The 24,137-nt window shown below is 44.0% G+C and overlaps 2 protein-coding genes across 3 annotated transcripts; both read right to left on the reverse strand.

The window, feature by feature from the left end:
• Nucleotides 1–7,378: 7,378 nt before the first annotated feature.
• LOC149402494 (Metallo-hydrolase/oxidoreductase superfamily protein) lies at nucleotides 7,379–14,085 on the reverse strand. Of its 2 annotated transcripts, none has more exons than XM_089608753.1 (8): nucleotides 13,749–14,085; nucleotides 13,589–13,672; nucleotides 13,376–13,501; nucleotides 13,082–13,243; nucleotides 12,160–12,278; nucleotides 11,832–12,056; nucleotides 11,633–11,723; nucleotides 7,379–7,783 (listed from the first exon to the last, which is right to left on the reverse strand). In XM_089608753.1, the coding sequence occupies exons 1-8, from the start codon at nucleotides 13,914–13,916 to the stop codon at nucleotides 7,703–7,705; spliced, it is 1,056 nt and encodes a 351-aa protein (XP_089464879.1). In that variant the 5' UTR covers nucleotides 13,917–14,085; the 3' UTR covers nucleotides 7,379–7,702. The 2 variants fall into 2 exon arrangements, with proteins under 2 accessions (XP_089464879.1, XP_089464880.1); XM_089608754.1 differs by having other exon boundaries at nucleotides 7,380–7,783; nucleotides 11,832–12,026; nucleotides 13,749–14,079.
• LOC149402495 (uncharacterized) lies at nucleotides 9,777–11,292 on the reverse strand. The gene is made up of 2 exons (XM_089610019.1): nucleotides 10,145–11,292; nucleotides 9,777–9,908 (listed from the first exon to the last, which is right to left on the reverse strand). Exons 1-2 carry the CDS (start codon nucleotides 10,533–10,535, stop codon nucleotides 9,874–9,876), a joined length of 426 nt encoding a protein of 141 aa, XP_089466145.1. The 5' UTR covers nucleotides 10,536–11,292; the 3' UTR covers nucleotides 9,777–9,873.
• Nucleotides 14,086–24,137: the final 10,052 nt, after the last annotated feature.

The raw sequence follows: 24,137 nt of genomic DNA on the forward strand, positions 1-24,137 counted from the left end.
GGATTTTCAGCCCCACTACCATGAGTTATAGAACTCTAATTTGAAAATTTTCTTGAGCAAAATTATTTTCATAAGATTATAAACATGATGTGAAAGATTAAAATGTTTTAATTTGAGAGAAGCACTAACACTGCTCTGAACATGAAAATCTAGGATTCTCTTCTAGTTGTCCGCTTTGTCGCTCTCTAACTAGGAAATCCGTTTCCGAACTTATAAGAGTCGATGTACCAACTCCAAAAACTAAGCGGTAGGGTTATATTTGTTGTTTGTAACCCACGATCCCCAACACTAATGAAAGAAGCAATTAACGTGGGACTAAGAGCCGCTCTTGCGACCCTCTCTTAAATGGGAGTACTCCAAGGCGTTTTTGCTTCGATCATTGCTCAATAAGCTACGTCCGAGAGTGATACAATGAAGGCAAGGCCTCCCCTTGGGGTATTGTTTTTCAAAGTTGATCTTTTGGACTAAGTGGTTGGTTGCACACTTAGGCTCAATCCCTAGTAATCCTCCCTTGAGGCTCTGCGAAAGGATGTGAGTGATCAAACCAATTTAAATGGTGTGTCATTTACTTATAAATAAAGATTTTTTGCGGCCTTCTCTTGAGGGAGTAAATTATCGTTTGATTTATAACACCTTTGGATTTTATCAAGTCTTAAATAAAACTTAAATCCTAAACCAAAGACTAATCATAAAGTTGTTTCAAAGAAGGCGCCAAAGGCTCCGAAGGTGGATAAGTCTAACGACAAATGCCACCACTGCAATGAGCCTGGTCACTGGCGTAGGAACTGTCCTGTCTACCTCAAAACCAAAGTAAAAGGTATTGTACTTATTACTGAAGCTTGTTTAGTAGCTGATAATGTATCATCGTGGATTATTGACTCCGCTGCTACTAACCATATTTGCTGCTCCTTAACTTGTTTTAGGAAAAGCAAAAGCTTAGAGGATGGCGACTTCTGCTTCAAGTGGGGTGATGGGAGCGTGGTGTCTGCGAAGGCTGTGGGATCTGTGACGCTATCTTTTGAAGATCGCACTTTAAATTTGAATAATGTTTATTATGTTCCTTCCTTTGGGAAAAACCTAATATCTGTTGCTCAACTTTTAGAGCAAGATTGTTATTTAAAGTTTATGAAGAATGGAATTCGTATTTCTTTTTCAAATTCTTATTACTGATGCATGTATGAAGAATGGTCTTTTTTACATATATCCCAGTCAACCTTCACTTTTAGACACCGAAATAGATAATGATCTTATTAGGGAGCCAAAGAGGATCAAACTTTCTAAGTCCTCCGATCTAACAAAATCAACATACCTATGGCACTTAAGACTTGGTCATATCAGTCTAAATAGGATTAAGAGACTTGTGAGGGACGGTCCACTCCAAGCCTCTGCAATAGGTTCACTACCTACTTCTGAATCCTGCATAGAAGGAAACATGACTAAGCGACCTTTCTCCGATAAGGGTCGAAGAGCCACTGAGTTACTGGAACTAGTACATTCTGATGTATGTGGCCCGCTCAGCCTGCAGGCACGTGGAGGATACGAATACTTCGTTACCTTCACCGATGATTACTCGCGATATGGTTTTGTCTATTTGCTCAAACACAAATCCGAGACCTTTAACGTAATACCCAGCCTGGTAATTAGAGGAGAAACCCACAAGCGTTATAAAGAGCCCAGGATCGTAATACCCAGTCGATGTGGGACTATCCTTGATACACCCCCTCACGCGCACAGGCACAGGCACACATTGGCACAGGCACTGGAAGCGTGAAGTATAGGCCACCGCTCTGATACCATCTTAAAGGTGTGGGGTTCCATCTAAAACCAAGCTTGGTTTTAGATGGAACCCCACACCTTTAAGATGGTATCAGCACTCTCCTCGAGGAATTTGCCGACGTCTTCGCCACCCCAACGGGCTTACCTCCGACCCGACCCTGCGATCACCGTATTCGACTGTTGACCGGGTTGGAGCCGGTGGCCGTCTGGCCTTATCGTTACCCGCATCTTCAGAAGGACGAGATCGAGAGGCAGTGTACCGAGATGCTCCGCACCGGCATCATTCGCGAGAGTCACTCCCCGTTTTCCTAACCGGTTTTGCTCGTGAAGAAGGCGGATGGCTCTTGGCGTTTCTCTGTGGACTATCGGGACTTGAACTCCAAGACCGTCAAGGATAAGTTCCCGATACCAGTGGTGGACGAGCTCCTTGACGAGTTACACGGTGCAACCTTCTTCACCAAACTTGACTTGACCTCGGGGTATCACCAAGTGCGGATGGACCCGCAAGACATCGAGAAGACGGCCTTCCGCACCCATCACGGGCACTACGAGTTCCTTGTGATGCCCTTTGGGCTGTCGAACGCGCCGTCCACCTTCCAGAGCCTCATGAATGCGGTCTTCCGCGAGCACCTCCGACGGTATGTATTGGTCTTTTTCGACGACATCCTGGTTTACAGTCCGTCGTGGGCCGACCATCTGGGTCACGTGCGCACTGTTCTCGATCTCCTTCGAACCCACCGGTTGTTCCTCAAGCGCGCCAAATGCTCGTTTGGGCGTCAGGAGGTAGCATACTTGGGGCACGTGATACAACACGAGGGTGTCGGCGTCGACCAGAGCAAGATCGCGGCCATTGTCGACTGACCCCGACCGAGAACGACTCGTGCCTTACGGAGTTTCCTCGGATTGTCGGGGTACTATCGAAAATTCATTCGGGATTATGGCATTATCTCGGCACCACTTACAAGTCTCCCGCGTCGGAACAGCTTTGCCTGGGACGACAAGGCCGACGATGCCTTCACCGCCTTGAAGTCAGCCCTCTCAGCCTCACCGGTCCTCGCACTACCGGACTTCTCGGTGGAATTCATCGTCGAATGCGACGCCTCCGGCAGCGGCATCGGCGCGGTGCTACAACAGCTCGGACATCCTATCGCGTTCTTTAGCCGAAAGCTCGCCGATCGCCATCATAAGCTTCCGACCTACGAGCGCAAACTGATTGGTCTCGCCAAGGTAGTCTGCCATTGGAGACCTTATTTATGGGGGCGCCGTTTCCAAATCTGCACCGACCACTTCAGCCTGAAGTTCCTCTTCGAACAACGTCTCACTACTTCGCCACAGCAAAATTGGATCAGCAAGCTCCTCGGCTTCGACTTTGGAGTTGAGTATCGGGCGGGTATCCTGAACCGCGCCGCGGACGCGCTATCCCGGCGCGAGGACGATGCCACCAGGGAGTGCACGCTATTCGCACTTTCGCAAGTCCGCGCTGGGATTCTCGATGAGCTACGGCAGGAGATAGAGGCAGACACGAATTTGCGCGAGCTGCGCGTTGGCATCACCAGCGGCGAGGAGAGCAACATTTGGGCGGTGCGAGACGGCCTCATCTTATTCCGCGAGCGAGCTTATCTTCTGCCTACATCTCCCTTGGTGCAACGAATAGTCTCCGAATTCCATGACGCGGCTCATGATGGCATCCAGAAGACTGTGGAGAGAGTTCGCCGCGACTTCTATTGGAAGGGGTGGACAAAGACGATTGGGGAGTTCATCCAACAGTGTCAAGTATGCCAACGCAACAAATGGGAAACTCTCCAACCGGCCGGACTGCTTCATCCCCTGCCAGTCCCAGAGGCGATATGGGCCGACATTTCCATGGACTTCGTCGAGGCCTTGCCAAAGGTGTTGGGGAAGTCGGTCATTCTTGTGGTGGTTGATCTGTTCTCGAAGTACGCCCATTTAATTCCACTGGGACATCCGTACACGGCAGTCTCGGTGGCGCAGGTGTTTTTCGCAGAGGTATTCCGGCTACACGGGCTTCCAGAGTCTATCGTCTCAGATAGAGATAAGGTCTTCCAGAGCCAGTTTTGGCGTGAGCTCTTTCGACACTCCGGTACGGACCTTGCCTTCTCTTCTGCCTACCACCCCCAGTCTGACGGGCAGACTGAGGTGGTCAACCGCACTCTTGAGATGTATCTGCGGTGTTTGACCGGGGATCAGCCGCGACGGTGGCTCAAGTTGCTACCGTGGGTGGAGTACTGCTACAACACCTCCTACCACACGGCGCTGAAAGCCACACCGTTTCAGTTGGTGTACGGGCGCGAGCCTCCACTGTTGCTGGATTACACGACCGATAAGTCGCAGGTAGAGGCCGCTGATCACGCGTTAGTCGAGCACACAGCGTTCCTCCAAGAGGCCCGGGAAAGTTTGCACTAAGCGCAGCAACGCATGAAGGCGATATACGATGGGCATCACCGCCGGTTGGACTTTGGGGAGGGAGATTTTGCTTGGTTAAAGCTCCACCCCTACCGACAGCTGACGGTGGCGCGGAAGGCATTGACCAAACTCTCACCAAAATTCTACGGACCGTTTCGGGTACTCGAACGTATCGGTGAGGTGGCGTATCGTCTCCTCCTACCGGAAGGGAGCCGCGTTCACAATGTCTTTCACGTGTCCCTATTGAAACCGCACCACGGACCGCCTCCCGAGACCATCACCGAGCTTCCTTCAACCCATGATGGGCGGACTCTGCAAACACCACTCTCCATCAACCGCTTGCACTGGTTCAAAGGGCGCCGACAGCTACTCGTCCAGTGGGTCGCAGAAGCACCTGAAGGAGCAACATGGGAGGACTTTGAGACATTCACCGACGCATATCCAGATTTCGAGCTTGAGGACAAGCTCCTCGCGGAGGAGGGGAGTAATGTTACAGACACTTTCAATGGAAAGTCCTACCATCGAAAGTGTCGTAACATCGGGACCGAGAATGAGCCGCGGGCCAAGTAGTTCGTTTAATTATCCGTCTTTAAATTATGTCTTTTATTTATGCCATTTAAATTAAGTCATTTATCTCATGTCTAGGTTTTACGTTTTGGGCCCGGCCCGCTTGTAATTTTACCTACTTATAAATAGGTCTTTTTGATTAATGAAAGCGACACCTTTCAGCCAACTTTTTAATTTAGAGAGCAGTCTCTCTAGGTTAGAGAGGCTGAAAAACGAAAATCAACACGGCCACTAATTCGAATACTTCCTACGAAGGACGAATCACGAGATCTAGGTCCCGGGTTCATAACAGCTTGTTTTTGCAGATTTTTTTTTCTCTAAACATGGTATTCTTCATTAGTACTCATGTGTGGAAACTCCACAGCAAAAACTCAGTTGCTGAGAGGAAGAACCAGCATATCCTCAACGTAGCTCGTGCCTTATATTTTGAATCCCAAATTGTTATCGAATATTGGTCAGAATGTATCATGACTGCTATTTATCTCATAAATAGACCTCCAAGTCAGGTTTGGTCTAATAAATGTCCTTTTGAGATTCTTCACAAAACTTTTTTTTATTATGACTTTATGCGTGTCTTAGGATGTTTAGCGTTTGCTTCTACACTCAAGGAAAATAGAACTAAGTTCCAACCTAGAGCCAGAATGAGTGTCTTTTTTGGATATCCTCCTAATGTGAAAGGCTATAGGCTTCTTGACTTAAACATTAGAGAAATTTTTATATCTCGTGATGTTATTGGGTTTAGCTGCATCTAAAAATTGGGTTCTTGCACAACATGACATCAACAATGCATTTTTAAATGTTAATCTCTTTGACGAAGTTTATATGGACATTTCTTTGGGATATATGCCTAAGGGGGAGCTTCATTCTGATAGTCGCAAGCATGTATGCAAGTTACATAAATCCATATATAGATTGAAACAAGCATCTAGACTGTGGAACATTAAGTTCATTGTTGCTTTTTTGTCTGCTGGTTTTGTTCAATCTATGTCGGATTATTCTTTGTTTACTCGTGGTACTGGTGACCATTTTATTGCTACATTATTGTATGTGGATGACATTGTTATTGCATGACCTTCTTCTTCAACTATTAATAAGGTTAAAGGTTTCCTCCACTCTAAGTTCAAACTTAAGGACTTGGGTTCATTGAAGTTTTTTCTTGGTTTGGAAATTGCAAGGTCCTCTTCTGGGATTGTCCTGAATCAAAGACAATATGCGCTTCAGATACTGGATGACAATGGGTTTTTAGACTCAAAACCTGTGTCTACTCCTATGAATATGAGGCATAACCTGAATAATGCGGATGGCGATGTTCTACCTGATATAAAGCATTATCATAGTCTGATTGGGCGTTTATTATATTTGACCATAACAAGGCCTGGTATTACTTATTGCGTTCATTATTTGAGTCAATTTTTACAGTGTCCTCGTGTGCCTCATTTTCAGGTTGTTCATCATTTGCTACGTTACATTAAAGCTACTCTGGGTCTTGGTCATTTCTTCAACACCAGTTCGTCTACACAACTTCGTGGATTTTCAGATGTAGACTGGACGACCTGTTCATATACGAGACGCTCGGTTACTGGAGTCTGCGTGTTTCTTGGGGATGCTTTGGTGGCATGGAAATCCACGAAGCATAACACAATTTCTCGCTCATCAGCAGAAGCAGAATATCGTGCCTTGGCAACAGCCACGTTCAGCATGATTCTTCTACAGGGCTTTACTGTGACAACCAAGCAACTACTCATATCGCCAACAACCTTGCATATGATGAGCGCACAAAGCACTTAGAGGTTGATCTCTATTTTGTTTGTGATCATGTTCGGCAAGGTGATTTCAAAATCCTTCCCATCTGCACTCATCATAAGTTGGCTAACGTGTTCACTAAGCCACTTCCTTCACCGGCGTTGCAGTCTATTATGTCCAAGATGAATCTAAAGAATATATTTAGTTCATCGTGAGGCTTCGTGGCACTTTTGTAATTATTCGCTTACGGCCTTTGTTAGTTTAAATATCTGATGAGCTTGTAATTTCCAGTTACATTGAATACAATCTTCTTTTTTTCTTCCCCAATTCTTGTGTCTCTCTATCCGAGATAGGTTTCAAGAGATATTGGTTCGTGGTGGCAGGTTTCAAGCAATGGAGTGATGAGGATGACTAGGATGGTGAGTGATACTTAGAAGAAATTCTTGAGGCTAACAATGAGGCTAACATTAAGGGAGAGCTGATATACAACTTGGCCTCGCGTGCGGCAGTGATTTTGGAAGGAATTTGGAGGGCCATAAACGATCTCCAGTTTTGGGGAGATCAGATCGACTTCGACAGAACCCTGCGGAGAATCAATAATCGGTGCACGAACATGAGTCGGGGCTGCGGCGGAGAGAAGTCCGGTTTCTAAGTAGGTGCTTGCAGAATAAGGGCTATATAAAAATCAACACCGACACCGCGTATAAATCTGGGAGTTCTGCAGCTGGTATCGTGGCGCGTAATCATCTAGGGGAAGTGCTGTGGATGTGGCGTGGGAAAACTGTGCGAATTTCGGTCCTGAGGCAGAGATGTTTGCTCTAAGGACTACTATCCTGGGTATCCTATACTGTCTAGGAATTTAAAGAACTTTCAATTTGACCTACCTATCTAATATATTATTTATAGTTTGCTCACTTTATTCACGGGACTTCGACATATTCATGTTTATACACGATTAATTATGAAATTATATGCACCCTAGACCAACAAATACAATGATATACGCTCGTGAATAAATTCATGTATGTTTATCGTTGTGAGTGACCCTCCTTGTTCTTTCTTGAATCGTTTAAGTGACCTCCATGTTTTATTTTATTTTTTTTCCTTCAAGATGTTTATTTTGTTTGTCATATATATATATATATATATATATGCAATATAGCTACACTATAAAAATAAAGCATGGAGGAACTCAAGGAGCTGGGATTTCGAGTGGCACACCAGGACTCGGTTCAAGCACTCGCACATCCGGTAATTGCTTTGCCAAAAGTTCCTGTAACAAATCACCATAATTATTTACACAATGCTCTAAAAAAATAAAACAGAAATTTGATTCACGAGCATTTTGGTCTCTTTTCGGTCAAAAGTCTACTCTTGAAATTTTGTAGATATCAAGCGAATTAAACAGTTAAGTGTATTCTTTTGTCTAGTAAAAGTATATTGACGAGAAGGAGAGGAATAAACACGGTACAGAAAATTAATTCTTTCTAACTTGACTTTTATTAATTGTATCTGAGTATATATAAACAGCAGATAAAAAATAACTAATTCCTATGAATAAGGAAACAAACTAACAACTTAGCTACGTTCAGATAAATAAATAAATAAAATAACTAAATACAAGTAATACACGTTTACCCCCCCCCCCCCCCCCCCCCCCCCCCCCCCTAAAGCTGGAAAGTACAGGTTGAACAATCCAAGCTTGTCAATCATAACTTCGAACACCGGTTTGAATAAGGCTTTAGTTAGAACATCGGCTGTCTGTTGACACGATGGTACGTAGGTTATGCTGATCGTTCCATCATCAATTTTTTCTCTCATGAAATGTCGGTCTACTTCGACGTGCTTTGTGCGGTCATGGTGGAGAGGATTGTGTGCTATGGATATAGCAGCCTTATTGTCGCAAAATATTTGAAGTGGAAATTCAACAGCAACCTTCAATTCATTCAGAAGTATCTTCCGCCAAAGTGCTTCGCAAATGCCGAGAGATGTCGCTCTAAGTTCCGCTTCTGCACTACTGCGAGCTACAACCGTCTGCTTCTTACGTCTCCATGTCACAAGATTACCAAAGACATAAGAGCAGTACCCTGAGGTTGATCTGCGATCGCTGACCGAACCCGCAGAGTCTGCGTCGACATAGACTTCGACTCGTCTGCCTTCATTCTTCTTAAAGAATAATCCTCGACCAGGTGTCCCTTTCAAGTACTTGAGAATTCGATACACGGCATCCAAATGACTCTTTGACGGAGCGTGCATGAACTGACTCACACAACTTACGGAAAACGCAATGTCTGGTCGCGTGTGGGACAAGTAGATAAGTTTGCCAACTAACCGCTGATATTGGCCTTTGTCAGTCGGCTGATCGTCATCATTATCGTTGCAGAGCTTCACGTTGGCATCCATAGGTGTCTCTACCGGTTTACATCCCATTATTCCAGTGGCTTGAAGTAGGTCTAGGACATACTTCCGTTGTGATACTGAGATTCCGCGTTTGCTCCTTGCCACTTCCATCTTTAAGAAATATCGAAGGTTTCCCAAGTCTTTCATCTCAAAATCACCAGCAAGCTTTCTTTTTATTCTGTTCATTTCATCAAGGTCATCGCCGGTGACAATGATATCATCGACATACACTAGTAAGATCGAAATTTTTCCATCACACGATCTGTGGAATAGTGTATGGTCCGCTTGTGCTTGTTTGTACCCATGCTGTTGAATGGCCTTTGTAAATCTATCAAACCAAGCACGGGGGGATTGTTTTAGCCCATATAAGGCCTTTTTGAGACGACATACCATTCCATTCACCCTTTCCGAATCAAAACCCGGTGGTAGATCCATGTAGACATCTTCCTCCAAATCGCCGTTCAAAAACGCATTCTTCACATCTAGTTGTTGAAGTGGCCAATCAAAGTTGGCGGCCAAGGACAATTACACGCGGATAGTATTGATTGGGAGTGCTAAGGCAGTTTCGGGCCTCTACTACGTGCATAGCCAACCTACCATTGGGAATTGTCTTTCCGTTTTTGAGTCACCATCCATTTCTCGCCGACAACACGTCTGCTTCTTACTTCTCCATGTCACAAGATTACCAAAGACATAAGAGCAGTACCCTGAGGTTGATCTGCGATCGCTGACCGAACCCGCATAGTCTGCGTCGACGAAGTCTATGTCGACGCAGACTATGCGGGTTCGGTCAGCGATCGCAGATCAACCTCAGGGTACTGCTCTTATGTCTTTGGTAGTCTTGTGACATGGAGAAGTAAGAAGCAGACGTGTTGTCGGCGAGAAGTGGATGGTGACTCAGAAACGGAAAGACAATTCTCAATGGTAGGTTGGCTATGCACGTAGTAGAGGCCCGAAACTGCCTTAGCACTCCCAATCGTCCGCCCCGAGAGTAGGTCCTGAAAAATACAATTACGAGGTGAGAAACTGATAATGCATCGAAGATCAACCGTTGCTTTACTTATTGACAGCAGATTGCAAGATAGGCTAGGCACAAAGAGCACATTCTTGAGCGTATACTCGTTAGTCAATTGTATAGTACCAACACCAGTTACCCTGGTAAAAGAGCCGTCGGCGATCTTAACAAAACGGCTACCAAGTTGCGGAGAGTAATCGGAGAACAAGGATCGATTACCCGTCATATGATCAGAGGAGCCGGAGTCGATAATCCAAGGTGCAGGTTGCAAAGATGTGGCATTGAGAGCTGTTCCGAAAGCGATCAAAGAAGTTGAAGAACCAGCGAGAATCTTGCTGAGCTGCTCCAGTTGCGCTTTCGAGAAAGGCAGATCCACGCTGGTGGTGGAAGGGCTGGTCGTGGAAGGGCCTTTAGAGGAGGCGTGCATACCCTTGTTGTCATTGTTGCGTAGGTGACGTGGAACCCAATCAGCAGGCTTGCCGTGAATTTTCCAGCAAGTGGCTCTAGTGTGGTGTGGGCACTGACAGTGCTCACAAAATTGTGAGATCTTCTTAGAGTTGCGGACAGCCAAGGCGGAAGACTCTATCGTTGATGATGAATTGTTGAACATAACACTCCTTCTAGACTCCTAACGTCTAACTTCAGCAAAAATCACATCAAGAGACGGTAGTGGCTTGGTGCTGAGGATGCGACCACGGACATCGTCGAGGCTTAGATCTAGACCAGCAAGAAAATCATAGATCCGCTCTCGAGCAAGGATTTGACGGTAAATCGCTGCATCTTTTGGATCATGCCAAATCTGTGGAGAGAACAAGTCTAGCTCTTGCCAGAGTTTAGTAAGTGAATTGAAGTATTGAGTAACCCTGGACTCACCTTGCCGAAGGGCACGAGACCGAGTACGCAGATGGAACATCTGTGAGGAATCATCGAAGTCCGAGTAAGCCATTGTGACAGCGTCCCAAATAGCCTTAGCGATAGGGTAAAGAAGATAAATCTCAGCGATCGAAGTCTCCATGGAATTAATTAACCATGACATCACCATGGAGTTGTTGATGTCCCAATCTGAGAAAGACAGGTCGTTAGTCGCAGGTTCAGGGTATGAGCCATCAAGAAAGCCCATCTTCCCCTTTCCGCGGATGAACGGCTGAACTGAGCGGGACCAACTGAGAAAATTCCGTCCGGTAAGCTTGAAGGACGAGATTTGAAGTGAGATAGAGTTATCAGAAGAAACCGTGGGGGTAATTTTGGAGGTAGGAAGGACAGAATCCGAAGAAACGTCCGAGCCATGGCCTTCGCTTACCCCTGTAGAATTCATGTCTCCCTCAATCGAAAATATACCTTTTAAGCTCTGATACCATAAAAGTATATTGACGAGAAGGAGAAGAATAAACACGGTACAGAAAATTAATTCTTTCTAACTTGACTTTTATTAATTGTATTTGAGTATATATACACAGCAGATAAAAAATAACTAATTCCTAGGAATAAGGAAACAAACTCTAACAAACTAACTTAGCTACGTTCAGATAAATAAATAAATAAAATAATTAAATAACTAAATACAAGTAATACACGTTTACATCTAGTTAATCAAATTTCTCAAAATTAACATGATTTACTTTGGAATGTGTCGGGGATTTTTAAATTTAAAGAATCTGAGTCCATGCCATTAATTGGTAGAAAAAAAGGGGAAAGAGAGAGAGAGACCTTGAATGATCCTGTTGTCCCCTCGCCACGAACTAGACTAGCAAGAGCCCCTCTGCTATCCAGGTCGCCGTTTTTCATCGGAACAACAAACCTAAAAAACATATCACGGGTCAGTACAAACGATAAATCTTTAACAATACGCAAAAAAAAAAAAAAAAAAGTCAGATCCATAAAACATGTAGACGTGTAGACTATGTACTTGGCACAAAGCAGCTTTGTGAGTTGAACGGCGTCCTCTTGTCCGGACACCAAAGTGAAATACGGAAGAAGCTGTTTGATGACTGGCGTGATCACAATATCAGCCCTTTCGTTCTCGAGAAGCCTTTTGTCGTACACGCAGTGGGGTTCGTAGTATAAACTAAGTTGGTCCCCTGAAGAAGAAGTAACAATGTACCTGGAACGCAAATTCGCAAACTTTACCGATCTGTAAATCAAAGATCGACCCTCACTTCGAAGAAAGTGTTTTTTAGTGAAATTATATTGTTGGCCCGTGATTTTTTAAAGGACACGTTAAGTTTGATTCATACCCGTTTTCAGGGAGCTGCCAAGGAGGACCGAGAACGGGCCCTGCGGTAGCTTTAACTTTCACTTTCGAACCGCTGATTCCTTCGATAACATAGCTCTCGCCGGGCACTAGATAAGTGGTCTGAAAAATGTTACACCGGTAGGTTTGAGTAGAGCAGAGAAAGATTGATTCTGAGCGAGGTTTGATTGGTTTCAATAACATTCGACCTTAAAACATGATTCAACTTCTAACTGTGTCGATAAAGAATGAGACTTTAATCACCAACAGCCAGGTTGGCAGTACAATGTTACACCAATAAGTTCGAATAGAGTAGAGAAACATTGATTTTGCGCAAACTGAGCCGTAAAGTTAAGTGACAAGTAACGGACCTGAAACTTGATACGACTTGGAATTATTTTGATAAAGATTGAGATGTTGATCACCGAAACCCAATTTTAGATCTTGGCTATGTATCCGCACATGTTGTGGGTTTCTAGTCCCACATGATTTTTCTTTTTGTGTGTCCTTGATGACCTATAAGGTTGAGAAAACTGCTCTTTTTGATGGTAAGAGTTTGGAGACAAAACACGTGCAACTCAAGGGCAACAAATCATGGGTACAGTAAAAAATCAAAGCCAAAGAGCATGAAAAGTTAGTAATTGTTTAAAAAACAATTTGATTTTGGGTTTGTAGCTTTTGTGCCTGAAGAGCTTTCCGCCCAAATTTGTATTGTGTTAAGACAAATTTCTAGAAGCAAATTCTAGAGAAATAAAGAGCTCTCTAGATTGCCCAAAACTATATACGCTTCCTTCATCACCAAAATTTTTCTTCCAACACTAATAACCCTAATTTGTGATTATTTTCAATTCATTTTACAAGATCATCAAAGAAAAGCCATTAACTAGAGCCCTGTCAAGTTATACTTCGACATAGCAAGTACTTACATTGCTAAAAAATGGATCCAACAGTGTTTTAGCATTCGGAGTTGCCAAGACTCGGAGATTAGGGTACTTGACAGAGAGGGGCTTCAAAGTCTTCAAATGGCAATGATCATCAAGGCTTTGTGTAATCAGCAAGCAATCTAATACTTCAGGAAGATCACTCAGCTGCGTCAAAAACATTGTAGCAGTCACAGATAATAAGAAAAATCAAGCAGATTTGTCTTCGCAAAAAAAAAAAAAAAAAAAAAAAAAAAAAAAAAAAAAAGAAGACATATATACGATCAAGATAAAATGTACCTGAAATTTTTTCAAATATTTCTTTGCAGCATCATATACCCATGGGACTCCAAAGTCCAAATTGCCGACCAAGATTGGGTCAACCAAAATCTTAAGATCATTCACTTCCCACAACCAACTATTTCCCTAAACCATAAAAGATTAAAACTTTACCAGCATAAAAAAAATGTATAGACACAAAGTCAAACCCAGAAGAGGAAAACGAAAACTCACCTCCAAGTAAGTGAGCTTGAACGAAAACCCAGAAATGCTTTCTTGAGAAACCAAAGCAGAAACAACAACATCCGACCTGGAAAACTGAGACACCCAAAGGGAATAAAGCAAACCTGAAAATGAAAGTTCATAATTAGATAAATGTGTTGAAAATACGTACATTAGAGAAATGCCTAGAATGTGAATGCGAGGAAGAACTGGGCTCGGAAACTGAGAAGCTCATCGGCTTGGTTCTGCGGAAACAGACCCTAGTGAAAGAAGGTCTTCTTGTTCTGCGAGGATTGCACGATATGGTGAGAGAGTTGATGCCCGGAATACTAACAGCCATTGATTGATTTTTTTTTTTTTTTGGCTCTATTTTGTAGCGTGATTAAAATGAGCTTGACAATGGAGGTTTCATTTCATTTGTGTTTGATGATGAACGGATTTGATTATGACACTTGCCTCGCGCAACACCCACAATTATTTTTATTTTTATTTTTTTTAGGAAAAGCTTGCTATTTTTATTTTGTTTTGAGGAAAAGCTTAGCAAGCAATCTATCAGAAAATGGGTAAAATACCCGCACATACAGATTTGGAATCTCTTGATGGTACATCAACATTCTAGATCCAAAAAGATCTAACTCTAAATGCAATTTATCATCCATTTTGTGCATATGTTCGAAACGAGGACGAACAAGAGGCACAAGAAACTTCGAGTAAGTTATGTTACACCGAATTGGGTTACCATTCTTTGTGTCTTTTACTTTTACGCATTACTTTATATTTTTCATCTATTTCATCGAAACAGATTGTCGCATACATTGGTTATATATTATGTGCGACATCTTATCTCTCTGACTAAATAGAATTTCAAATTAACTTTTAGTTTTAGACTTTTAGCATAAATTTGTTATGGGTATTTTGAAAAAAGTGAAATGTGGTGGTATAAGGTTTGCTATTTTCTTAAAATAAAATGATAGTTGGCTAAATTTAAAGGAGGGCGGCTACTTAGGCTACATTCTTAACTCTTAGAAAATGTGCGATGGTTTGTGATGAATAAAATGAAATTCAACAAAATTAACATTGAAATTTAAGGATTTTTGTGATGGCTTGGGATGGTTTGTGATGGTTTAAGATGGTTTGCGATGGTTTAAGATGATTAGATGGCTTGCGATGGTTTACAACAGATTAAGATGGTTGCGACGGTTTGTAATGAGTGACTTGAATTTTATGTTTTTTTTTTGTAGTGTTCGTCTTATGTAATGGTATTGAGAGAGAGAAGATCAATATGATTATTTACTAATGATGTGACCTTTGTGTTTGATGTTTCGATAATTTACGTTTGACCTTACGAAATGGCACGATATCGATGGCTCCCGCATTATGTTGATGCAGTTTTTCGCATAATATTTGCGACGTACATATCGTAAAGGAGTCTAGCTACACACGTCGTGAGAGAGGCGATTGTCTTCCCTTAGTCTCAAACAAAATGATGCTATGAGGTCAAGACTCAATAATGCCAATAATTTCTATGATTTCTTAGGAAGGGTATCGGGATGATGGTGGTGAGGAAGGTAATTTCCCTTAGCCGCGAGGAGAGGAGCCTTGGAAATGGTGATCTTGGTGGTGATGAGCCTCCATGTTGTGGAATAGAACAATTGGGGTCCTTCTTGTCCTTCTTTCCTAGATCAAATGAAGAAATAGATAAATAGTGGGATGTGCCTCTATGAAAGGTGAAGGGCTTGAGAATTATATTTGGACTGGTGAGATGTGCCTCTATGAAAGGTTTCTTCCCTTAGACACCTTGAGAGGTGACATAATTTGGCATCATTTTGAGCCTAAGATTATGTGTAGAAGAGTATGTGAGAAGACATGTGTAAGAGTGATTCTCCTCGAATTCTAGAGAGAAAGGAAGAAGAATGCTTCTCGTTTAGTGGGTTTAGTATAATTGAAAGATGTGGGGTGAGAGGTGTGATGAGAGATGGAAAGTGATAAAGAGTGTTCTTGAGAGAATCTTTCTTTGTAATTAAGAGAGTTTTGATGAAAGGTAATTTGTGTAGAGTTTTTGCCCTTCGATTTTATTTGAGATCTCTTCCTGCAAGATTTGGGATGAAGACTACTACCATTGAAGAAGTGCATGATCTCTCCCAAATGAAAGTTGAAGAGCTGATTGGGTCCCTTGTGACCTATGAATTATCCCTTGGCAAACCTGAGAAAAAGAACAAGGATGTGGCACTTAAAACCTCTATTTCTGATCACAAGGAGCAGGTATACTCTGAAACTGATGATGATGTTAAGGATTCTATTGCTATGCTTGCCAAGAATTTTGACAGGGTGATGAGGAGGCTTGAGAAGAGATCTGGTAGAAATGTCTCTCATGTTGTTAGATACAGTAAGCCACAACATCAGTTTCAGAAAGGAGGAAATTATAAGCGAAGTGGATGAACTCTCTAATGGAGTTGTTGCGAATAAATCTGATACGCAAGTGCACGTGTCACCCAAGTAATATAGTGTACGTGAAGTACGAGTATCGATCTCATGATAGCTAGTAATTTTAACGATTCAATTTAACTTGAATGCAAATTGATTCCAATGTATGATGAGTGAAGGTTACGATTATACTAAATATAATAAAATAACGAAAAAATAAAACAAGTTTAATCAAAGAGAAAAGCGGGGCCACAATTTTTCCACGATTCAACTACATTAACTATCCATATTTTGTTCATTGTTGCATTGTTCCTATGTCACCAATCCCACTCTTTCTAACATATTCACCATTTTCTCTCATCCACTCTAGAAAACCTATGCAATTGATATATTATTATCCTATCGGCTTCTAATCCTATTAAAACAATCACATGCATAAAGAATAAGAATTAAAATGATTGCACTATCGCCTAGAGTTTTCTCCTAACCTAGGTCGACAATGAAGATTATAGCACGACAATAAAGATTACGACATCTCGCCGCGGCGAATATTGTACGTCGCTGCAGCGATATGCTCCTACAATGGATTTTTAACCGTTGTAGGACTATCTCACCGCGGCGAGAGTCCATTATTCTACAACGCTTTGACTACCCGTTGTAGAAATTTGTCGCCGCGGCAAAAAATAGTTGTTGCCGGGGCGAGGATTCTTCAACGGATAGTCTAAGCATTGTGGAAAATCTGAAATATACTAAATTCTACAACACTTAGCCATAAGCGTTGTAGAAACACCAGTTTTCTAAAACACTTATGTTAAACGTTGTAGAATCCTTAGTTTCTACAACACTTATTTTAAGAGTTGTAGAAAATGGGTTGTAGTCTCCAACATTTGTAATAGTGCAAACAATAATAAATCATCACTCTATCCCACAACAATAAAAACACAAAAATAAGATAAAAATCTAACCTTTTTCATCATTTTGATATATGGAACTTTGAACCCGGATTTCGAGTTTAAAGAACCTTGAACGTCGAACTTAGAGGATGGTATTGTTGGAATTGATCTAGGGTTTAAGAAAAAATTTAACGCTTCGTTAAGCGGCGGAATTTTAAAAAATTTCTTTTTCAAGTAAAACGGTTTTTACTAACCTAGACAAAGAGCAAGCACATGTAAATAAAAACTATTATGAGCATAGAAGTTTACTAACCTTTCTTGAAGCTTGAACTTTGAGAAGCTTTTGGAAAGTTGCAACGCTAGTCTCCCTCGCAGCACGTCTCTCCTTCTTTCCTCGGCACCTCGAGCAACCACGAAAGTTTCTATCACTAAATCACTCGAAATAAAAGGAATTAGTGAGTTGGCACTTTTAAACACTACGACTTAAGAACGAGTCTTGAAGTCGCAGAGCTAAACTCTAGGTCAAATGAGGACCTAGGTGCCAAAACAATAAAACGAAATTGACTAGAGAGAGAGAGGAGAGGGGCGGCCAAGTTCTAGAGAGAGAGTCTCTCAAATCTCTTAAACTTGGATGAATGAAATCTGAGGAATGAGGCTCCTATTTATAGGAGAGGCTTTACCTTCAATAAGGTAGTTTCCTCTTCTATAGAATATCACATATTCATGAGCCAATTTCCTCTTTTTCCTCTTGAGATACTCGGCCAACACAAGGCTTCTAGAAGCCTTGATTTGTTTCCTATTTTGTTCCTTTCTAGCCTTGGCCGATTCCCATGTGCATCCATATGCAAATTTGTTTCCTCTTTTTCTTTTGGCAAGTATCTTGATACATTAATGCACAAAATATTCTCTCTTTTTCTTGGGTATTTGGGCGCCCAACATGTCTCTAGAAGGAGCTTCTAGAAGCTTCTTCATTTGTTCATGACAACTTGAGAAAGGCCCATTAAGAATTTTCAATAAAACTCTTATGAAATGAAATTAATCCACAAGGCCCAATTAATCTTATTATGGCCGAGTGTTACTTGTCATCAAATGACCATGTCAAAAAATTTATTGACATTCATTTCATCCTATCTCTCAAAAGACAAAAATACCCTTTTGACAATTTTCGTTCTTGTTTTGACTTAGCTTCCAGTTTAACTATTCCTACTCGATGTGATTCGTGACAGTGACCTCATGGACCCAAATGAACAAAACTTGAGCTAAACACTTGGACTCAAAAGTTCACAAACTTTTTCCAAGTTTAGCTTAATGTCAACTGACTCCACTAAAGAGTTGACACTGAAAATCTCTCGGTTCAAATGAATTAATTTTCTACTAAAGAATTCAACCTAATTATGATGAATGGATCCGCAGAATATTATCATGTTTACCCTTCATGAATATCATCAGCTAGTCGGGATTTACAAAATTACCATTTTACCCTTCTAGCTGTTATTTCCTCAACTCCTTTGTCGCTTGTGAATAAGTTAGAAACAATGTATTGAGGAGGAGCTAACAAGTCACATTGTTTCGTCCAAAAGAGTCAAGACTCAATTTGGACACTGGCCAGTTCATTTATTCACACTCCAAGGAACAAAGCATGAGGTGATATACATTGCATTTCAGCAATCTTGTACATGAATTCCATATCTATGAGAACTTCACAAAGTTACTCATGACATTCTCACAACTTAGTACTTCACCAATAGGCCTTGTTCGGAATCACATAGTGAGTCCGAACTCTGACTTTCTCAAATGAGAATACTAAGGTGTGAAGTGACATGTCTCATTTCAGGATTAAGGTAAGCACGATGCAATTCATACGTAGTGACTTCGAGACATAAGAGGTTAAATGGTTTGTTCTTATCTAGTCTCTAGAAGTGCACTGGTCAATTCAGTACCTTCGGAAGATACCTAGAAGAACTATAGAGTCTCCAACTCTCAATGCCTCATAACCACACATCATAGATTCTTCTAACAATCGTACTGAGGTCAATAGTCCTTTGACCCTTAGATTGCGAATATATCATTTTAAGCAAACTACGAAGAGTTTGTTCATGCAAATCTACATTTGTCTCTACGTAAGTTGTTTAGTTTGTTTATGGACTAAAGACTAATGTTTTATCATAAAGCTTCAAACAGACACGGAAGAATGAATGAACGTTTCAACTGTTTATGAATGAATAAGCAATTACAAGCAAGAGTCTTCATGAGACTTTATTACATCAAATGTACAATATAAAGATTACAACTCTTCTTGTGGGCACCATTGACAACAGGTATCTCGTCCGAATCACTCAGAGACGCTTGGAATCGGTCGGATTTGGTCGGAGTTAGTCGAATTTGCTCGGTGAGAGAGAGAGAGAGAGAGAGAGAGAGAGAGTGAGTGAAATGAGAGGGAAAAAGATATGTTAAAAGGTTTATTTAATGTTAGGGGCATTTTCGTCCAAAAATTGGTCAAAAGTCCAACTTTAAATATTATTGAATTAGTAGATCCGATCTATATATTTTAAAACTTTTGAGATCTACAAAGTGAAATTTCTCTTATAGGCGCAACGAACTTGTTAATCCCTTAGTAATTAGGTGACTTATGTTGTCGGTCGTTTTTGGAAAACCCGAGACGCGGAGAAAACACGTCGTTCAAAGGGCCGATGGTCAGGCCGGAGGTCCTGAAGAGCGGCGAGCTTCCCATCACAAGACGACCGTCAAGCCCTCGCCAAGACTCCTCGCTCCTCGAGTTGAGCCCTGAGTCGGTCTCCTCGAGTCGAGCCTCACTTCTCGAGTCGAGACCGGGGTCGGTCCCCTCGAGACAAGCCTCGAGTCGGATCCTACCCGCGAATAGATACATTCGTGTCATAAACCTGGGATGCGAAGCCCACAATGGCTTGACGGACCCGAAAGGACGACGGTCGCGAAAAGCCCACGAAGATGCAGCCCAGCGCGCACCGCGCTCGCTGCGCCGCGCCCGGGCAGGGTCGCGCCGCGCGCCGCGGGTCGTGCTTCACGCGTGGTGCGCCGCTGCCCCTTGTGTGCCTCCACTTGAAGAGGTGCGCGCCCCTAGTCCCACATGGACGACGAAGGACCTTCTTAAGGCCCTCAAACACCTATATAAACCCCCTCTCACTGAGGGGGAATCCATCCCATCATCTCCTACCGATACGCTCGAATTCCCGCTCTCCTCTGCTTCTTTTGATGCCAACTTTGGCCTGAAGCACCCTCACAAGCTCCTTCGTTCTCATAAGTTCTGAACCACTCTCGGGGACTTCCCGGACATCGCTCCCTCTGATAGAACGCCCTCCAGTGCTCAAGCACGCTCCTAGGGTCCTCGGCTAGAGTCCCCCTACGCGTCTAGTACGCTAGACGCGTACGCGATCTCTGAAGTTCTGAGATGCCACCGAGAACTCCTCCATGCTCCGTCTCCTTCATCGAGAACGCTTCTCCCCCAAGGCCCCGCACCTCACGCTACGTCACACACGCCTTGAACTACGTTCTGACCTGATCCCACACACGGATACGTAGGCAGCCGACACAAAAGGCACGGTCACTCCTCCTCCTCACCCATTCCCTCTTCCGAGAGGTGGGTCGGTCGGAGAGAAGCCTAGCTCGAGACTTTCGAGTTCACACTTTTGGCCCGGGTGCGATCACTTGGTCCGGCCTTGGATCGAACCGCCCGAGGTATACAATAGTTGTTCCTTTTCGTGCGACAACATTTTGGCGCTAGAAGGATGGGACTTCCCGACCTGTTCAGCCCGAAATCCCTTCTATCCATCTTCTTCTTTTCTTCTGCAAACTCAACTTTCTCGAACTTGAGAAAAGATGAGTAGTCAACCACCCGTACGTTCTGAGGGCGTTAACAACCCCGATAACGTCACTGGAACCAAAAAGTATTTCTTGCGTTCCCAAGCGTATGGTGACGAAGAGTCGCTCCATGAAGAGAGCTCGGCCGCTCACCATCTCCATCTCCAGATAGCAGGGATAACCGCATCATGGAATTGGAGGAGAACATCCGCCAACTAAAGGCGAAGAACGCAAGGTACCACAGCCAACTGGCTGCAAAGCGACCTGCGCATGACACAGTGACCCCCAACGGGGATCCTGAGAACCTCAACAAGGAAAGCCGCAACCGCGACCCTAATTACGAGGGTACTGGCGATTCGGAGGATATCGAGACTTCTCTTACGAAGGACGGGGGACTCCTCGCCGTGTTTGAAGCCGGTCCTTCGAACCCCTTACCCAGGATAGGCGACGCGCCGATTGCTTCTCAGGAGGGAAATTCCCGACGTTTAGCCCTTGTCCCACTAGGTCAAAGGGAGAATTTTGCGGAAAGTTAGGGCATGCAGAGAGCGCGCCGTCGCAGACGAAGCCTGCGCCTCCGTACGACCAGCCCTGATCTTAGGGACCACCCTACTGCTCAACGCATTGGGCGTGGCAATGATCTGAGAGAGCGACTAAGCTCTAGACCCAACATCCCGCTGGCAGCCCCAACTAACGGGAACCATCGCGCAGGCTAAGTGTCTAACGAAAGGCGACAGGTGACTCCTCCCAAACAAGGGGTTACTCCAACGACCGGTCTCGATGTGGTCACTATGATCCACAATCTTCAAAATGAGGTATGAGATCTCCGAGAATATGGAGTAGGCGGGAGCACCTATGGAGTCGTTGAGGAGAATTCCTCGCCTTTCACGGCTCAGATATTGGATGAGGTTTGTACGGGGAATTTCAAACTCCCAAACCTCACTCCCTATGATGGAAAAGCAGATCCTGCTTACCACATCCAGCACTATGAAACCTGGATGACGATGAAAGGTGTCTCTCCTGGCGTCATGTGCCAAGCTTTTAGTCTTACCCTCGCCGGACCCGGCTTCGAGTGGTTCAAGAACTTACGGCCAGGAAGCATCCACTCGTTCAAAGACCTGAAGGACATGTTCCTAGCACGGTTCGCTACATCTATGGTCCAAAAGAAGACCAAGATGTACCTGTGGTCAATCAGGCAAGAGAGTGGCGAATCTCTTGGACGATACCTCGCCTGATTCACTTAAGAGTCAAACAAGGTCGACCGCTTTGACGACGGTGACGCAATTGCCGCTATCATAGAAGGCTTGCGCACAAGTGACTTCCTCAAGTTAGTCGTCGGCCGTGTCCCTTCTACCATGGCCGAGTTGATGACTCGGGCTAAGACCTTCATGGGAGTCGAAGATTACCTCGACGGCCACAAGAGCAACAATCAAAGCTCTCGTCGTCGAGAAAAACCTAGCCACGAGCAAGGCGAACCTCGTAAAAGACGAAACAAAGGAAATCAGGTTTCCAATAACCAACCCCCTATCCCCCAGAAGCCGCGACTTGTGAAAAACTTTAACGGGTATTCGTTATTCACACCATTGAACACGGCGCCAGAACGGATCCTGGCCCTGGCACGTGACAAGTTCACGCCCCCGGCTACAATGAAAAAGGATCCCGCGACTCGAGATCGATCTAGATATTGTGAGTTCCATAGGGAATACGGTCATTTGACCTCGGAATGCGACAACCTTAAAAGGCAAATCGAGGCTTTGATCCAACGGGGTGAGCTGAAAGAGTTCGTGTTACGCATGATTAGCGCTGCGGGCCCCACCACAAACAGACCACAATCTGGTAAAGAAGGAGGAATAGCCGCTTCTGCCGACCGAACCGCGGCTACTGCCAATGCGGTAACCACCATATTGGGAGGTCCACAAGATGGAGATTCAGCCCGACAACGGAAGAAATTCCTTAGGGCCGTGGCTCAGGAAGACGCTGCCATGCACGTCAACTTTACGTATGAAGAACCTCCGTCTGTGCCTCACGAGACCATGTATTTCACCAATGAGGAAGCCAAGCGAGTTGTGCATCCGCACAATGAAGCGATTGTGCTCAAAGCACAAGTGGCCAATAACTTGGTGAAAAGAGTTCTCATCGACAGTGATGCCGGCATAATTTTCATGTCCACCCTTGAGCGCATGAAGCTCGGGGGGCTGCGCCCGACTCCGACCCAAACGCCCTTGTTTGGGTTCACTGGAGAAAAGGTTATGACCGAAGGCATCATCGATCTGCCGGTCACCTTCGGGACCCCTGGAGGCATTGAGGCTGTTCACATGGTCCCATTCCTAGTGGTTGATCAGAAGTCGCCCTACAACTTAATCATCGGGCGACCTACGCTGAACCGGCTAAGAGCTATTACTTCCACGTACCACCTACTGGTGAAATTCCTCACTGAAGAGGGAATTGGCATCATGGCCGGAGACCAATCCCAAGCCAGAATATGCTACGTGCAAGGAGTTGATGGTAAATCCGTGGGAAAAATGGTCAACACAATCTTCCAACTGGAAGACGATTACCCATGCGACCCAAGGGACGCAAGGAAGTTCGGAGAACTTGACCCTCGGGATGAAGTCGAAAGACTCAAGGTGGAAACCTCTGATGATCTGGTACCGATCATCCTGGACGAATCTAAGCCTGATCAGGTTGTAAAGGTCAGCATCCGGCTTCCACTCGCCATCAAAACTCAGCTCACTGCCTTCCTCTGGGAATTCAAGGATGTGTTCGCATGGCCTCATGTAGACATGCCTGGAATTGATCCCGAGGTAATAGTACACCGATTGAACGACGACCCGAAGGTCGCCGAAAAGGTGCAGGCTAGAACAACGTTCAACCCAGAACGATACCTGGCCATAAATGAAGAGGTCGAGAAACTCCTCGCCGCAAACTTCATCCGATAGGCTAAGTATCCCAAGTGGGTTGCCAACGTGGTAATGGTGAAAAAGCCTAATGGGAAGTGGCGAATTTGTATAGACTACAAAGATCTTAACAAAGCCTGCCCCAAGGACTGTTTTGCACTCCCGCGTATCGAACAACTGGTAGACACCACGGCTGGCCATGAACTTCTCAGTTTCATGGACGCCTATTCAGGCTACAACCAAATTCGAATGCACGAACCTGATCAAATTAAGACAACCTTTGTCACCGATCGAGGTCTCTACTGTTATAAGGTCATGCCTTTCGGCCTTAAGAATGCGGGAGCGACGTACCAGCACTTGGTAAATCGGATCTTCGCCGATCAAATCGGCAAGACCATGGAAGTATACGTGGACGACATGCTCGTCAAGAGCCTACTGGCAACTAATCACATACACGACCTAAGGGAGATGTTCACGATCCTCCGCCGTTATAAAATGAAATTCAACCCGAAC

This window comes from Urtica dioica, chromosome 3 (assembly GCF_054948205.1).
Source record: "Urtica dioica subsp. dioica isolate 48M chromosome 3, U.dioica_male_clone48M_v1_H2, whole genome shotgun sequence".
Lineage (NCBI taxonomy): Eukaryota > Viridiplantae > Streptophyta > Magnoliopsida > Rosales > Urticaceae > Urtica > Urtica dioica.

What these genes read in the sequence shown, in the direction of transcription:
- LOC149402494 (XM_089608753.1), bottom strand. Translation starts at nt 13,916, where the DNA reads ATGGCTGTTAGTATTCCGGGCATCAACTCTCTCACCATATCGTGCAAT. An exon ending in TCAAGCTCACTTACTTGGAG is followed by an intron (nt 13,502 to 13,588) that starts GTGAGTTTTCGT and finishes TTTATGGTTTAG; the next exon opens with GGAAATAGTTGGTTGTGGGA. An exon ending in GGACAACAGGATCATTCAAG is followed by an intron (nt 7,784 to 11,632) that starts GTCTCTCTCTCT and finishes GATTTGTTACAG; the next exon opens with GAACTTTTGGCAAAGCAATT.
- LOC149402495 (XM_089610019.1), bottom strand. Translation starts at nt 10,535, where the DNA reads ATGTTCAACAATTCATCATCAACGATAGAGTCTTCCGCCTTGGCTGTC. An exon ending in CTCCTCTGATCATATGACGG is followed by an intron (nt 9,909 to 10,144) that starts GTAATCGATCCT and finishes TGTATTTTTCAG; the next exon opens with GACCTACTCTCGGGGCGGAC.